The sequence below is a fragment of the Manduca sexta genome, chromosome 15 (genome assembly GCF_014839805.1).
Source record: "Manduca sexta isolate Smith_Timp_Sample1 chromosome 15, JHU_Msex_v1.0, whole genome shotgun sequence".
Taxonomy (NCBI): Eukaryota; Metazoa; Arthropoda; class Insecta; order Lepidoptera; family Sphingidae; genus Manduca; species Manduca sexta.
The window spans coordinates 3659852-3678143 of record NC_051129.1 but is presented as its reverse complement, the minus strand read 5'-3'; the positions used below and the strand labels follow the sequence as shown (position 1 = coordinate 3678143).

Below are 18292 nucleotides of genomic sequence, written 5' to 3'. Positions count from 1 at the left end.
AACTCATTATGCAATAATCATTTAATAACAACAAATTCTTAGAATTTACAAATGAATCAACTTCAATTTACAATAATGCAAATAGTTCCCAAAGTTCCCTGAGGATAAATTATACATTTCAATAATATTATAAACATTTTTAAACCACCAATTTGACTAACTTTAACATATAAATTTGAAGCCCACAAACCTACACAGTAAACACCTCACAGACATGGAATGTACACAACTGACAACAATTAATGTTTTTACTCGATATAAATTCACTATTCACAGCTTGTATTCTACCAGAAATACAGGAAAAATAGTAAAAGTTTGTGCATTATTGAAAATTCTAAAAAATCTTTATAAATTGCTGATGTTACATTAATTACATAGGTAAATGCTTGCAATAAAAAAATATACATAGATAAAAATCAAAATTAGTAGGTACATCCAACAAATATCACAATAATTAGGCATTACTGGGGTTGTAAACATTTTTTTGTTAACATTGGCAAATCCAAATAAATGTTTTGTATGGCAGAATAATTATTATCACAGAAATATAAAATAATAACTAACATTACATTAATACTGCTAAATACAATAATTAAGTTACATTAACAGTCCCAACCCATTTAAATAATTACTTACAGTACAACCTTAGACCGTAATTATAAGTGAAGGCAAGTTAATTTCATCTATATGTATCTATGTACTACAGTAAATATAACACTAACAATCATTTAAAATGACATTGATTGCAGGAAACACCGAAGAAGAAATGTTTATTGTAATATTATCAAGTTTATTGATAGTTATGGATGGAGTTAAGATTCCATTTGATTTAAATACATTTAAATCTTACTTTATATACACATACTTATTTTATATTTACTACTCAAATACTGTTGTAAACAATAAACATAATACAATTAGAGATATTTTAGAGAACACTCGAAAACTGTATAGAAATAAATATATTACATCAATATAATTAACAAAGAGAGCACAGCAAATATCTCTCCAATGTGAAAAATGCAACTGTTTGAAAAAAAATAATTATCTGCTTCAAGCTAATTACACATCTACTATGTAGCGCGTGTTACTTAAATATCATAAGTAGCAATCAAGGTAACTGCTCTACGTTTGAGCAAACATATCCGTTAAAACAATCAATTCCATTAAATTGTAAATTGAACATATTTTAGAGTGCTGAATATTTGGCACTAATTCATTGTTTGTCTTGTTCTCTGACTAGCTACTATACGCGTTATTCAAGCTATGTTTTCTTATCACAATATCACATTCACAATTGAACCAATTCAAAGTAAATTAAATCACAACATTCATGGAATGAATGATTACCGTTAACATTGCTTTGGTAGGTGCCTTGGAACATAATCTTCATTTAACAAATAATAATAGATGTTTAAATATACAACCAAAAGTTTTAAACTTCACTAAACAGCGTTATACTTCATCGTATTGCACTCGCATCGGCTCGGTTTTGTGGTATATGTAACTATATCAGTCATTTTGAAAGATTCTTAATTTTCTAAATTGTTCAATCTGCAATTGATGTTATTTTAAATCTGGCACCAAAAGGTTAACTATATTGGGGAAAATCTCGGCTTGGATAGGCCCGTACTCGACAAGCTCGCCGTCCACCGTGAGGTAGCCGTTGGGACCCTCCGGAACTATCCTAAATGCGCTTACAGGAACCATTTTGATGTACTCGTTGTCCATATCGACGTGAGTACCGTTACTGACGCCGAGCAGGAACGAGAGTAACTGCGACCTAGATATGCCCGCCTTGATGATCAACATCCACATAACACCGTCGGAGAGCGTGGAGCGCGGCGCGAACAGGAAGTCCTCGCCGATGTACGGCTGGTAGGACACGTGCACCATCACGAACTCGCCGTGCTCGTGCACCCAGTGGGCGGGCAGCGTCGACACCAGCGCGGGCAGGTGCGACGCGGGGCCGTGCATGCACGCATGCGCCGGCGAGCGCGTCTCCGACCCGCCGCTCGTCACGCTGTGGTACTCGGAGCCACGCGTGCTGAAGAACGCGCTACGACGCGAGTTCACCGAGTACCACGAGTCCACCCGCTGATGGTGTTTACCGTTCATCGCGTTGGTGAACACTTCCGAATTCTCGTCGCAGTCGATGAACGCTTCCGCGTCGGGAGAGTCGAGCGCACCGTCCTGACTCACGCTGTGACTGAGGGTCAACGGTTGTTTCGCTTTAGGAAGATTGCTGACATCCTTTATTTTCGCGTAGCTCAATGTGCCCTTGTACCGCCTCAGACCGAGCAATCTGGCCACCGCCCAAACAGCGAACCTTTGACCCCCGATGGCTCGTAATCTCTCGCTTTCGATGTCGATATCTGACAGCAGGCCCCAACCCACGGACAGAAACGAAAACATAATCTGCGATCAAACAGAAACACAATAAAAAAAATCTGTAAATGATGACACATGGCTTATGAATCTCATAAAATATAATTATGTGATCGTGATTATATGGCGGCACAGTAACAATACGTTAGCATTAAGTCCACTTATGATAACACGTTTATAAGATAATAGCAGAATATCAACATTAAAGTATGAAAAGACTTAACACTAATTGTATCCGCAAATTGAACACCCGTTGTTTGTTTTGACGGACGTAGTCAATTGAATATTGTACCTAAGGTACATACATAGCACATTTGAACATGTACCCACCTTTTCCCCTTTTTATAGCGAGCGAACTCATTTTTTATGGAAAACTTTAGGGGGGCTTATGTTCAGCAGTAGATTTTACGTGGCTGATGATGATGATGAACTCATTAGTTTTATATAAATGAATAATTATGGAATATTCCAATAAACCTGATTACATCCGGCTTCGATAACCATTCATATCTATTTCATCCAGCGACGATATATTTCATCAAACCCTTAAATTAAGATTGTGGCGGTACAATCGATGCATACACCGCCATCACTTCGGGGTCACCACTGTAGCGGTGTAAAGGTAAACACCGCTGTAGAGGAACAGATGGTTACATTCCTCTATGGAGGGGCCGCGGCCGGTCAGGCGCAACATCTGCCTGACTGGGAATCTTCCCCTTCCATAGAGGAACGCAACCATCTCTTCCTCTACAGCGGTGTTTAACTTTACACCGCTACAAGGTAATAAACGACATACAAAAAAATAAGACGCACATTTTGTCGTTTGATGGTCATTTTCAGCTCATCGCGACAATTATGTTTGCACAATATATTGTCATAGACACGTAAATAGAAAAAGATGATCTTACAATGATTTCGGCTAACATACTTACTTTAGTTTTGGTTTCAATTCTAACTACGTCCATCGGTGCTGTTTTGTTCTTGACCAGTGCCATAGAAAGTCCAGTTAAGTTTTGAGGAATGTACGGCTCACTGCAACAAAAAAAAACATTTTTTTACCTTCGATAATCAACATCATTAAAAGATGACGTAATGTTTTACAAGACGTAGATAAATATAGATTTGTGAATTTTAACGTAAAGGACATTATTTACTTTAACGGAAATTATGCTTAAATAATTACCTTCGTAAACTTGTTCAAGGGGACTTTTACTAGTTAAGTCATAATAAAAGTGTATATGAGCGTTTACAAGTGGTTCTACTGGATCAAGGTGGATATTAATTTGCTGTCTGATACCTACGATATGGAGGAAAATTCCATGTTTAAAGTCCAACGACTGGCATACAGTACAAGTGAGAAATTACATAAAAACATGTGCAATTATTGATTTGAGTAGAAACTTTGTATGGAGTTTGGACCTTAATCCAAAGCGCTTGCTAATACGGGTTCATGGCGAAATAATAAAGTAGATTAATAGCCAATTAAAACTTTGCAAGATCGCTACATGTGCCTAACTATATTCATTTAAAACAAAGGCGATATCATATTTTATTCATTACTAGCTTCCGCTCGCAGCTTCGCCCGCGTGGATTTCGGACTTCAAAAATGGAGGGGTGCTCAATTTGTCGGGATGTTTTTTTAATGTATGGTGGTATGCAGGTGGTCCGATTGTCCGGTCAGGGTCTGATGATGGGATCCTGGTGAAATCGAAGGAATCTTATAGCATGATTCAGTATTCACACGTAATGGCTTATTATTAGTGTATTTCATGTATAACTTTGGTGTTTCTATACCGATTTCTATGATTCTTTTTTATGAAATATTTAATAATGTTAACTTTTTAATTAGAGATGACTGAGAGTGTTATAAACGTAAGAGTAGACAAATATAATAAGAATGCTTCGAACTGCTAAGCTATCGAGAGTTACACGTGTTATTGTGAGTCAACCATAAAAGATAGACATATTATGCTGTCGTGGGATATATTTTACATAATTTTAAGGAGAACATTTCCGTCATACATGATTTCTGCGTAGCTGTAACCATTAAGGTTGCACACGCGACGGAAGATTAAAAAATGGAGTAACTTCGCCCGTTTTCCCAACATTTCCCTTCACTGCTCTGCTCCTATTAATTGTAGCGTGATGAAAAGTATACTATAACCAGCACAGGAGTATGACAAATAATTGTACCAAGTTTCGTTAAAATCCGTCGAGTAGTTTTTGTTTCTATAACGGTTATACAGACAGACAGACAAAAATGTTACTAATTGCATTTTTGGCATCAGTATCGATCCCTAATCACCCCCTGATAGTTATTTATTTTGGAAATATATTTCATGTACAGAATTGACCTCTCTACAGATTTATTATAAGTATAGATTAAATTTTAAATTCTTCGTTTTATTTGGTACTAGCTTCCGCTCGCAGCTTCGCCCGCGTGGATTTCGGACTTCAAAAATGGAGCCGGTCGCGAACGTTCGAGAATGTTCGTTTAACGAAGCTACTCGCTAGGTGATTCGCTAGCCTCTAGGTGCCAAGCAAGCCGCCTGCCTGTGCGTTCGCGACCTTATATATATACAAAAATCATCCTTATAGCATGATTCAGTATTCACGCATGATGGCTTATTATTAGCGTATTTCATGTATAACTTTGGTGTTTCTATACCGATTTCTATGATTCTTTTTTATGGAATATTTAATAATGTTAACATTTTTAATTAGGGATGACTGAGAGTGTTATAAACGTAAGAGTAGACAAATATAATGAGAAAGCTTCGAACTGCTAAGCTATCGGGAGTTACACGTGTTATTGTGAGTCAACCATAAAAGATAGACATTTGCTGTCGTGGGATATTTTTTACATAATTTTAAGGAGAACATTTCCGTCATACATGTTTTCTGTGTAGCTTTAACCATTAAGGGTGCACACGCGACGGAAGCTTAAAAAATGGAATAACTTCTCCCGTTTTCCCAACATTTACCTTCACTGCTCTGCTCCTATTAATTGTAGCGTGATGAAAAGTATACTATAACCAGCACAGGAGTATGACAAATAATTGTACCAAGTTTCGTTAAAATCCGTCGAGTAGTTTTTGTTTCTATAACGGTTATACAGACAGACAGACAGACAGACAGACAGACAGTCAGACAGACAGACAGACAGACAAAAATTTTACTAATTGCATTTTTGGAATCAGTATCCATCCCTAATCACCCCCTGATAGTTATTTTGGAAATATATTTCATGTACAGAATTGACCTCTCTACAGATTTATTATAAGTATATTTGGTATTTTAATACCGAAGTCGAGTAAGCTAGAAATGAATTTCCGATCTTTCACTTCGGAAAAAACAGACCAAGCGACTTGAATCACGACGCCTTTTCAATCACGTAACACAACGTTATGTGTGGCCGTTGGTTATTATCGTAATGTAATGTGACTGTAAATAATTTTTTACACGACATGACTAACTTTAACAAGAAGGAACTCACTACGCAACCATATGACTCGTCATTTTCTAATGTTTTGAATTTTAAATTCTAAAATGTATGTATTTAGGTCAGTCTAATTATCGAGACAATGACGGAAATAGGTCCAGCACTAGTGGCAGCTCATTCTTCCTTTCTTTATCATAACTTATAAAGAAACTTGGCAGACATCCAAATGGTATAAAATCCGGTAATTTTTCTTTGCAATTTGTTATATTATTATGTTTACTCAGCAAATTATTCTTATTAAACTTTCATCCTTAACTTTATATTGGTCTTCATACACAAAAATTTGAGTTGTTTATATAGAGATTGCAAAACGTATGTAATTACTTAATGGTTAATCATTGTCGCTTAAAAACATGCGTAATACAAGAGGGATCGTAGCGAGTACTATCAGTCAATTCTTAATAAAAAGCTTCAATTCCCTGCAAAATAAAACTGAATATCTTTATAATCGTCATCTATAACATATTAAGCAAGTCATATACATAATAAGCAAGTCAAACATAAAACTACTTCCTTTTAGAAAATTCTACGTATGTAAAGTTAGTTAAATATTATCCGATGTCGATCAAAATTCCCAGTGCCTCACATAGAAATAATTGTGATGTCAAGTGCACAGTACATACTCTAAAGGTCACAAGATTTTTGGCAACGGCAACATTGGGACATAAAAATTTATAATATCAACCAAAATATGGAACTCCCACGCCGCGACTATACGAGCTGACATGAGAATCCATATAAATAACACAGCAACACGCTTTGGGTATTTTTGCCGCAAAGCAATGTCCACTGTCCAACCCAGTGTGTTCTAGTTAGGACATGGTAGCAAATTAAAAGGATGAAACTGACGCTTCCCAAAGCCTCGCCCCATAACTTCATACAAAAACTTAAAATATTGAATTTTGACGACTTCAGCATCGTCATCAGTAAGTAAGTAGTGTGACGCAGTACTAATACGCATTTAGCATTCGTTATTGTTTTGACACAGTTATTTATTTTTATTTAAGCTCCACAAAAAAAAAGAACAAAACAATTAGAAAGGTCACAAAGAATCTATATTTCAAGAACGTTAGATAAAAAAATCAATTGATAACGAGGAACCAATTATTTTTATGACTAATGGATATTACAATATGCTCCAATTTACTCTTATTTAATTAATATACTGGTATTAAATATTACACTTTGGATTTAATAATTATTTTGTACGTTTATTTCCATCTAAATGCATATATCCTACGTCAGGGATGGTGAACCAACGGCACGCGTGCCAGTGGTGGCGCATGATAAAATAATTCGGGCACGCAAGTAATATTTCGAACATTGTATATGTGTCTATCTTTAGGCTTCACTTCACTTAACATCAGGTGCAGTGAAGCCATTTGGCCAAACCCGGATAAAAAAGCAAATAGTTGGGTCATAAAAAAGTCGCTAAAAGGGGGTACTCGGATAGACAAAACCGGTCCTAAATGGCACATGAGGGACCCTATTTTTTTTTTAATAATGGCACGTTAACCATTAACGGTTCGCCATCCCTCTCCGGTATCCCCAGCCTATGTTTTTTTTATTCTGATACCCTCGAGTGAAATTGCACTGTATCAGAAAAAAAATTGGAAATATCAAAAATGTACCTTCTTCATAATTATAATGAGTAAGTACAAAGTCCATGCCATGCCGTAATTTATTTAACATACGCAGAATGTACATATCTGACAAAAATAATATGCATTCAGATGAATAATTTGTTAGAATTCGAAACACCGAACGGTTTGAAAATACTGTCGCACATATAGAAGAAATACGTAAAGAAAATGGAAGATAGGCTTATAGAAACTTGATTAAAATTTAAAGCTCAAACTGACTATGGACACGACTAATATAAAGGCTTAAAACGACATGTATTTTCATGAATATGAATAAGTCGTTGACGTCAAACCGCAAGTGTTTGATGTGATAATGTACGAGGCAGATGCAAAATCATGTTCAGATAGCTTGGATTGGGAAAAGATATAAGATAACATTACAAACGACGAAAAACGCAACAGATGGACACCTTAACAAAACCAACTTTGATAAAAAAAAACTGTATACAACACGATACTGCAGCTATTTAAAAAAATAATTTGCTAATCGGAAGTCGTAAATTTTTTATTCGCCGAAACCATAACTCCCTGCTATAGCCCAATCTATTTATGTCAAACAATTACCCATTAATTATATTACTTTAGTTATCATCACAGGTTTAAGTGTAATTCCTACAGAATTTCCAATATCTGACTCAATAGATCTATATTTTAGACAAGGTCATTTGCGCAACGCTGTTCGCTTTGATGCGATGCTGTCAAGATCTAAACTGTTAAAAATTAAAAAAACTTACAAGTAATTACTGTAATAGTTTTTTGTTGTTTTCTTTACAATTTACGTAAAAAATCAATAGACTTATGATCTCTCAAGGAAAAGAATACTTAAATTTCGAAACCAATACGCATTATCGTTACACCATAGGTATATTTATTAAGACATGTGCCTCTCGAAAGATTTTTAAATATATAATTACCTAGTTGAAATTTATTATTGTTATCAACAACTATCACCTTTTGATTAAAACACAACACACGCTTTTAACTTAACAGATAACAACCAAAGAGCCAATTTTATCAGGAATAATCAATTGATTGGATTATGTCGTAACTCTCATATGCTATTGCCTGAGATCTCATATCCAATGTTTTAAATATTGACACACAATAATCACATGATATTAACGATTTAAAAAATGAATAACAATTTTGTAAATGATCCTTCTTTTTAACTAAAAAAATATATAATGATTTCCTACGTTTACGCGAATGTTAGACACTATACTACTAAAATATACTACTGATATAATTGCAAAAAATATTTGTTTGTTTAAACACGTAAATCTCAAGAAATTTCGGTTAGAATGGCAAAATTCTCTTAGTTTTAGATAGCCCATTTATTAAGGAAGGCTATATAACTTCACGCTATGACCAATAAGAGCAGAGCATCAATGAAAAATGTTGCAAGCAAAAACGGCAAGAATATATCCATTTTGATAGTTTCCGCTGCGTGCGCTGCGTAAACGATTAAAGTTACGTAAAAATCATGTATGAGAAATTACTCCTACTAAAAAGTTCAAAAAAATAAGTTAATAAACAAAGTCCCCCGCTCCATCTGTCTGCTTGTCAGAAAGGGATAAACTCAAAAACTACCCAACGAATTTCGATGAAACTTGAAATGCAGTTCGTATGAGAAAGTGGGAAGGAGATATTTTAATAAATAATGAGCAGTCAATTTTAGTCTAAACAATGGACATCCAAGAAAAATCTGAACACCAATGTCCTTGTACACAGAATATTTGGTTACACATACCTATTTAATCTGATAGATAACTAAGCAAGGCATTTATTAATATTGATGTAAGTTAAAAAGATAAAATGTACTCATTTTATTCGTATTAGATACCTTGTTTATGCATTACAGTAGAATATCATGTCAATATAAATTTTGTTCCTACTCTATGTAACACGACAAACAAATTGAAGCACTTTTTGTCATTACAATATTTAATAAACAATGCCAATTGCTATTGTTTATTAGTAAGAAAGTCATACATGCTTCATCCTGATTAGTAAATTTTCGCGATCGATCGAAATTGAATTTCGGTCAGCATTGCAGAAACAAGGATGTCTAGTAGTAGTTTTACCATACAAAAGTTGTCAAAACGTATGTTGGCCTCATTAAATGGTTTAACCCAACCCATTAACCTGCATTTGCTGAGTGTAACATGATATAACGCAACCTTGCATTATAGTGATGTGTATGCCCTCAAATTGAATGCACGAAACAAACAACATTTTTTGTTTCGTTTTTGTTACAAGGCTTAGACTAATCTATTTATCTATACTATTATATTATAAAGTTGAAGAGTTTGTTTGTACGTGCTAATTACAGGAACTACTGGTTCGAATTGGAAAATTCTTTTAGTGTTGGAAAGCCCATTTATCGAGTAAAGCTATGACCGATAGGAGCGGAGCATCAATGAACAATGTTGCAAAAACTGGGGAAATTTATTCCTTTAGGAGCTTCCGTTGCGTACGCTGCGTAAACGGTTGAAGTTACGCAACAATCATGTATGACAGAATTGTTACTCTTAAAATGTTTTAAAAATTATATTATAAAACAGTCCCTCGCCGCATCTGTCTATCTGTATAAATGCGATAAACTGAAAAACTATCCAACGGATTTCGATGAAAGTTGGTAAGAAGATAACTTGAGACCCTAGGAAGGATAAAGGCTTTTTCTATCCCGAGAAAGTATATAGCGGGACTTTTATCCCGGAAAACACTTTCAGGCGGGTAAAGCCGCGCGCAAAATAATATAGTAATATTTTTTTTTATATCTGTTTATTTTAAATAAAACATGCAAACCAGCATGTGTTTTGAAACATGTGTTTTATACATATAATTATCTGAATTAAGCACCACAAAACACTTTAATTTTTAGAGCATTTCTTGATATTTTGTGCAAATAATTATTGCAGTACCTATTACTTTTATTAATAACGATTCATAATTCTGATGTCAGTTACCAGTATTCTACTTTAAGTTACATTAATCTTTTACCATTAATATTTGAAGAATACCAATCTTTCAACACTAGATTTGGACTATAACACTAATTAACCACATGTTAAGTATAATGACCATGTTTTGTAACAAAAAAAATAATAAGAAAAGCTTTACGACAATCAAACATCATATTTTTAGTAGACACTATAATTTATTTTTAAATTGCACTTTTGTATTATAGATAAGTATGAGATAAAAAATGTTATCATACATGAGATAAAATTCTGAAATTGCTTTATGACAATGAAGCCTGTGCAGGTGTATATTGAAATCTTAGCCCGATGAACATGTTAGTTGTTTAATACGAAGATTAAAAAAAAACACATAACTTTTTAAAATAGGTTATCTGCAGATTTAAGTGTTGAAATAGATGAGCAATAAACACATGCAGGTGTTACTATCTTTAAAATATGTTGAGTGTAGAGCAGTGTTGGAGACCATCCGAGGTTAATTACAAAGATAAATAAAAAAATTACATATCTTAATAATTAAAAATACTGTTTATAAATTTATAAAACTTCTTGCAGCTTGTAGCATATTTTTCTGTATATTTCAGGGACTTCCTTTAAAAGGCTTGATATAAAAATAAATATATTATGTATATTACAAAAGAACCATTGCACATTAGCAGTGTATATACTGATGGTAGTTTGGGGAGGGGTCAATCTAGGTAGTTAGCCTCGGTATGTCTATTGCTACTGCCACTTGTTTACATGCACTGCTGTGTTTTGGATTGAAGGACATTGTATCCAGGGTAATTACTGAGCATAATGTAAGGAAGATTCTATGTCCCAGGGTAAAAGTAACAAGTAGTGAACGAGCGCAGCAGTAGTGCACCATAGTGCTGGTGGTAGGATATATTTTATATTCGCCTAGATCGGGACCACCGTGCACAAGGTGTTAAAACCCACCATAGTGGTTCACGTAAGTGTGTAGCGTTTCGGAATCAGCCTCTGTATATCCAGTTCCAACAGGCTGTCATAGTTGTATCGACTGTCGAAAGGTGATCATCTCTCGTCATTTGACATGCTATTGCACTCCTCTCCACTTACCATTAGGTGCAGTGGGGTAAAAATGTCGTGAACATATAAAAAATAAATAAAAGAAACAGTACTTCGTAATTCAAAGTTCTAAAATGCGTTGCTCCTGTTTATGGGTGGAAATTTCGCTTACCATCAGGCAAGCAGCAGGTTAAGTTTTATTAATTTTCAATAAAAATTATATCTATTAATATAGTTTAAAATTGAATTTTGAAACAATCTGAATTTTGTGTGTTGTAATTATAGTTATTTTACTACAAGAGGTTGAAACAAACTGGATTTGTTCATTTAAATAACCAGTTATTAGATATTAACCAGTCAGGCAAGATGCAGATAAAAAATCTCAGCAAGTCATTGCAAATATATGTAGATATTATAGTCAGAATTAAAAAATATATTTTATGGACACATAATTGGTTTTCGAACAGATTTTAATAATGAAACTTAAATTACTTAGTATTGTTCTGAAGTTTGAACCAGACACCATATAACTTGGAAATGGTGGTACACTCTGGTATTTAATGGTATAAGTACTTATAAATATACTATTTCAAACAATGAATGCAGTAGTAAAATGAAGAAGGACTTAATCCAGTAGTACCCAACAATAGTGTAATCGGGGTGTTACCAATGGTGCCCAGGAAAATGATGCAGACACTTAGAAGGTGCAGATATAATTACAGTCATATCATGGTAGTTAGTAGCATACATACAATATGATTGCCTATTCAGATATACATATACTTATATCAGAGGCAATATAATTTTGATGCATGATTTTATGCTATATTGTGTCATGTAGGTGAAAATTCACACATTACATGACGAGTTTCATAACAATCCATTTAGAAACAAATGTGTAGCAACGAACACAACAAGTTATGCACTTTCGTTACCTAAAATAATGTGCCGACTTGCATAACAACTGTGTCAATTTACCTTATTCTTCATTAATATGGTTTCAACGTAACACCTTTTAGATCCATTTGTATTAATAATTAATGTAAATTATAAACTTTTAATAAAGTTTCCTAAACATTTTGCCCTTGAATCATGTTCCAAACCAGAACCTGTTTACAGATGATGGAAAAAATTCATGAATATTTATCAACTATCCTTTTTTTCTTATTAGCATTTAATTTCTGGTAGTTGTTGCTTAAATACTTAGATATATTTGTTATGAATAATGATTTCTCATCACTGCCACCCCCAAAAAAACAGTGCAAATATAAGTTCCTTTTGGATTCGGATGTTAGAAATCCTTTTTAGTTCCTGTTACATATAACTAAAATTATTCCTTAAATTGTGGGAGCTGGATTTTTTTTCTGATAGGAGTTTCCACTTGTCATTGGTAAAGCTTATACAGGGGGAACAAGATTGGATGCAATTTATTGCACCCATGATCAAAATGACTAAATAATAATTTCATCATAATACAGACATTTGAAAAACAATAACATTGCACCAGGGTATTATAAAAGTAAATGACAACACAAGCAATTTACTCAGATATAGAGAAAAAAAATAACATGATTTAGCAAAGATATAAAGTACATTTTCAAACATTTAAAATGATCTATTGGATTTTGTTACTGCACATTACCGATTCAATATGTGACTAAAGCGACTTACTTGTAAAGGTGACATATTGTTCTCGCCAATCCATTGCCAGAGCCGCACGGCATTATCGCGAGTGGTATTTCGGAGAGCGCCTGCTGCCAGTCCAGTCGCTCGAACATGCCGTTGAGGACCTCGAACAGCACACCGTCGCCGCCCACCGCCACCACCGCCCGCCAAGCGTAAACATTGCGCGTGCGCACAAATTCACGCGCGTACTGAGCGTACTTTGTCACATGAAGATCGTACGGCACCTCGGCCTCCTGCAGAATAGGGGCCACCTTCGTCTGAAACAGCTCACGAGCTTTACCCGGACCCGATTTCGGATTTAGTAAAATGAGCAACTTCTTATCGTTGAGAGGCGGCACGTATGTGATCGGTTGACCGGCTATCAAACACTTTATTGACGTTCTCCATTTTTGCGCCTCTCTATTGTTATCTTCATACTTATCGAAAGACCTGAAACGCAATGTTATTGTTGTTCTTTCTCTTTTCAAGGTACGGCGGTTACGCTTTAAGATGTAAGCGTAAATATACAAATAAGCGCTGATGTCGTTTTCGTCTAGGTCGCCGCTATTTTCTTCGACAACTTTGAGTTGTTGTGGCCCCACCAAAGAACTGCACACACAGGAACTGGCTCCATGACGACGCCTCTTGCTTCTCATACATTTGCTGCCTATGATATCGCGTAATAATATGGTCTGTTCCTTGGAACTGCCGTCTGTTTCTTTTGTCAGGGATAGTCCTTTCGAAGTGAGTCTAACACGGAACACTGAATTTTTTTTCGACAAGATATAAAACGTTTCTTCTAGATAAACATGTTCTTTCGAAACCGAGTCACCTTCAACGACGTTTGGCACGTCTTTACCGAGTTTCGGATCCGCCATGACTGAATTTATTATGACTTTTGCCAACCTTGCAAATTAATTCATTTTTGACGTTTAGATTGTGCTTAATATTTAGGCTTGCTATACATGATGCTTCAAATACTGTCAAGCAAATTGCCGTAATGACATGATAATGAGATTATCAATAAACTTCGTGATTGAGTCATAAAACCGGTTCCGTAAAATGTTGTAGTCTTTTTAAAACCTAATTAAATTGAGTTGTAGTGATATTGTGAAAATTACATATGAATGATAGATAGATAAAAAGTTTATTTTGGCTACAATTTTAAACATTTCTATAATTGACACATGCCAAAACAGTGTCCTGCGTTTTGTATACATTGTTATGTATATTTTATGTATGGGTTCTAAGGGTATGATAAATATTTGGCAAAAAAATGGAAATCTATTACTCAGATTCTCTCTAAGTAATATTGACGCGAGTGCTTCAAGTAGTTTTTTACTTCTGTGTGCAATGCGTACGTGTCTTTACGTCAGCACTCCAGACTGAAATTAACCATCTACCTATTTGACAGTTACTAGTAAATATTATTTATAACCTATAATGTAATAATTTAATTACAATAATTGAAGATTTTGTTGAAGATACCTAATGAAAATAAATAAACTAGACTACCTAACTATCTTTATGTTAATGTAGTTATTTTACATGCATTTAAGTGTAACATTTGTTTAAGTTGAAAACATGAAGCACAGGATTTTAGAACTGTATAGTGGTATAGGAGGCATGCATTGTGCATGGAATGGTACTTATATTACAACCAATAAAATAAATAATATTTATTAAAATTAAAGAATTACTAATTTAAAAAGATTTGTGTATTTTCAGAAACAAATATGCCAGGTGAAATAGTTGCTGCCGTGGATATTAACACAGTTGCGAATGATGTTTACAAATATAATTTCCCAGATACAAATTTATTGAATCGCAACATTCAAGCACTTTCACCGAAGGAGATACAAAAATTATCTGTAAACACAATATTGATGTCTCCACCATGTCAACCTTTTACACGAAACGGAAAGTATTTAGACGAAAATGACTCAAGGACTGATTCTTTTTTATATCTAATTAGTATTTTAGACCAATTAGAAACAATTGAATATATTCTTATGGAGAATGTTAAAGGATTTGAGTGTTCCACAGTTAGAAACATATTTATGGAAAAGTTAAAAGAGTGTGGATTTGTTTATCAAGAGTTCTTACTGTGTCCATCAACTGTAGGAGTGCCTAATTCCAGACTGAGGTACTATTGCATAGCTACAAAAAATAAAAATTGGAGTTATAAAACAAAACCTGAAATTGTAAGTATTATTTTTTTCTTTTACCTATTAAAATTTGCATATGTTTTGTTAAATTAATGATTTCTATTTACAGATGAGAGCTCTCCCAAAAACATATGCTACACCATACAGTTTAGACTTGATTATTGAAAAAAATATTGAAGACAAATATTTGGTACCGGACAAGATGTTAAGGAAAGCTAATTTATTTGACATGTGTTATAAAGACTCAAGAAGATCTTGTTGTGTTACAAAAGCCTATTCACATTATGTGGAAGGCACTGGCTCTATGTACACTGATGCTACACCAGAATACTTAGAATTATGTTTTAAAAGAGCAAATAGTTTTGAAGTTGGTAGTGAGGAGTTTGTCAATGCCTTAAAAGAGTTAAAAATAAGATTCTTCACACCTAGAGAAGTATTGAAACTCATGTCATTTCCTAAAACTTACACATTTCCAGAGAAAATATCACGAAAACAATGTTACAGGTTACTAGGGAACAGTGTCAATGTTAAAGTCATTAGTGAACTGCTATTAATATTGTTTCAACAATAAAAGATTAGTTCTGACTAATAATTCCAAATATATTTTGCTAAATATTATATTTTATTAAATTACAGTATTTGAAAGTTTGGAATATGGGTAAAAATAATACTTTTTTTAATCATACCTTTTTTTACAAGTATGCCACTAGCTTTTATCACAAAGCAGTCAACTTATTTCAATAAAAACTTGTAATCAAATTTACAGTCTACTATTCCTTAGTAATATATTTTATACATGTATTGAATATTGAAAATTATATGGATCCGTTACTAAGCATTTGTCTGGCTCTTCTTTTGGCTCTATAATTAAGAACCCTAAGCCTTAGCATGACTGCAAGAGAAGATGACAGGCCAATTACAAAAGACCATATTGTGAACTTCCAATATGCTCTTTCATCTAAATATGCCACTCTATCACAGCTGAAACAAAAACACAAAACAAAATTAATTGATAATTAATAATTTTTTTGTTGGATTAAATACTATATATTTTAGTAGGCAAATGAGGTACATCAGAGTTCATCCCTATAGTTGGCTACTGTGAATTGTGTCAGATGTGGTCATTTCAAAGTTTGCCATTAATTTATATTGTAGCATGTAAATAGAGGAACAGATGGTTGTGTTCCTCTATGGAAGAGGAAGATTTCCAGTCAGACTGATATTGCACCTTACTGGCCGTGGCCCTTATTCCAACAACCTGTTAGACAATTTCTATTCGCAGGAGGTATGTGTACATTATGAAAATTCTGCTATCACAAGTCAGAAACGTGTGTCGCCATCTAATGTGATGCTGTGCATTATCACTATAATTATACCAGTACCATATCAAATATAAACATTATTGCATTTGGGTCAAGCAGATTAAAAGTGTAAGTGTTGTGCTTAACTTCAGACCTCCAAACTCTAAGTGTTCATACTGTACTACTACCAAACAAAAATTTGCAAGCACCATTGCAATTTTATTTGTGTGGCATATTATTTAAACACATCACTAATGTCTTAGGATGATTAGCACTCATTTTTCATAATTAGAAGATTTAAAAGCATTGTACCTTCTGGTAACTGTTTCTCCATTTTCACATCTTAAAATCTCTTTAAAGCTTGTGTGAATGCATACTCCTATACTCTTGCTTTTAATTTCAAAATCTGAAACCAAAAATATATTATCAAAAATCTTTCCAACAGGAAATATCATGAGTTAAAAACTCTTGCAAATAGTAATTATTGGCCATTACATATTTGAACACAAAAACATGCAAGATTTCTAAGCAATTAAAATAAATATTATTTATCTTTTCATTACATTATGTCCAGCAACTAGAAAGTACTGTCATGTTTTAAGTTTCTAGTGTTAGTTGCAAATATCCAATCCAATTCCAATTTGTTGTGATTGGCTGTATCATTGTTGCAAATATCAATATTATGGATATCTGAAAGTTTAACCACAAGCTAACCTGAGCAAGGATGACATTCGCTGATGAGTTTATACGGCTGGTACTTCCAACACGTCGAGTTGTTTTCTGTTGGAAATGTCTTGTTTTTCATCCGATGACTGCTTGATATTGTGTCAGCTAGGTGTGATTCTAGTATTAAAACTAAAAGACTCAACCTAAAACAATAACGAGTTACAAAGTTGTGACACCTTCATGCAAATTAGTTTTGAGAGAACGACTCAGTGAATACTTACGCTCCTAATAAAACTGTACCAAGTAGCATACATTTTTTGGAACATGTTTCAATCATAATGGATAGTTTGTTATAATTTTTGTATAATATAAATTACATTTAGTTTACAACTAATTTACTGTTCTTAAAAAAAAAAAGAAAATTATTAATTCCGTTGATTTCGTTCGAACTTCAAGCACCAGAGAAAAATAATTATTTTAGACAATTTTAGATGGCAAAATTTACGCTTTTTGACATTATTTTGACAGACTTGACAGATTACGACTATTTTTAAATTCGTTTCGGCTAAGGTAAAAGTCTATGCTACCGTAATTATTATCAATAATGTGAAAAAAATTAAACAAAGAGATCACGAACCTCATGGACTATGACTTAACAATGAATGAGCAGGGCTAAAAACATCACACCTTCCTCAATTTCAAAATGGATGGAATATGGCAACTTATCACTCACCAGCGCCTTAGGCGCCTATTTATTCAGCATTCTTTCCACGGGTTTTCATTGGAAATAAAGAAGTAGAACAATTACACTGTGCGACACCCTTATAACATTCAATTTAAATTTTTTGTGCACGATACTTAAATGTTATATTTACAAGTTTAATAATTTTATTCCAAAAACCATTCCAAGCGTAATGATTCCTGTTTTTCATCGCTATTTTTATGTTAT

General features: G+C 33.9%; 3 protein-coding genes across 4 annotated transcripts; 1 reads left to right on the top strand and 2 right to left on the bottom strand.

Annotated features, from left to right (window-relative positions):
• Window positions 1-6: 6 nt before the first annotated feature.
• Window positions 7-14118, bottom strand: LOC115441189 (sphingosine kinase 1). The gene is made up of 3 exons (XM_030165863.2): window positions 13215-14118; window positions 3321-3420; window positions 7-2418 (listed from the first exon to the last, which is right to left on the bottom strand). Exons 1-3 carry the CDS (start codon window positions 14084-14086, stop codon window positions 1567-1569), a joined length of 1824 nt encoding a protein of 607 aa, XP_030021723.1. The 5' UTR covers window positions 14087-14118; the 3' UTR covers window positions 7-1566.
• A 264-nt stretch (window positions 14119-14382) lies between these two features.
• LOC115441190 (tRNA (cytosine(38)-C(5))-methyltransferase) lies at window positions 14383-16214 on the top strand. Of its 2 annotated transcripts, none has more exons than XM_037438886.1 (3): window positions 14383-14853; window positions 14921-15412; window positions 15486-16214. In XM_037438886.1, exons 1-3 carry the CDS (start codon window positions 14851-14853, stop codon window positions 15945-15947), a joined length of 957 nt encoding a protein of 318 aa, XP_037294783.1. In that variant the 5' UTR covers window positions 14383-14850; the 3' UTR covers window positions 15948-16214. The 2 variants fall into 2 exon arrangements, with proteins under 2 accessions (XP_037294783.1, XP_030021725.1); XM_030165865.2 differs by having other exon boundaries at window positions 14391-14853; window positions 14937-15412.
• LOC115441192 (protein JTB) lies at window positions 15956-17876 on the bottom strand. Its single transcript, XM_030165867.2, has 4 exons — window positions 17625-17876; window positions 17392-17546; window positions 16990-17083; window positions 15956-16357 (listed from the first exon to the last, which is right to left on the bottom strand). Exons 1-4 carry the CDS (start codon window positions 17678-17680, stop codon window positions 16192-16194), a joined length of 471 nt encoding a protein of 156 aa, XP_030021727.1. The 5' UTR covers window positions 17681-17876; the 3' UTR covers window positions 15956-16191.
• Window positions 17877-18292: the final 416 nt, after the last annotated feature.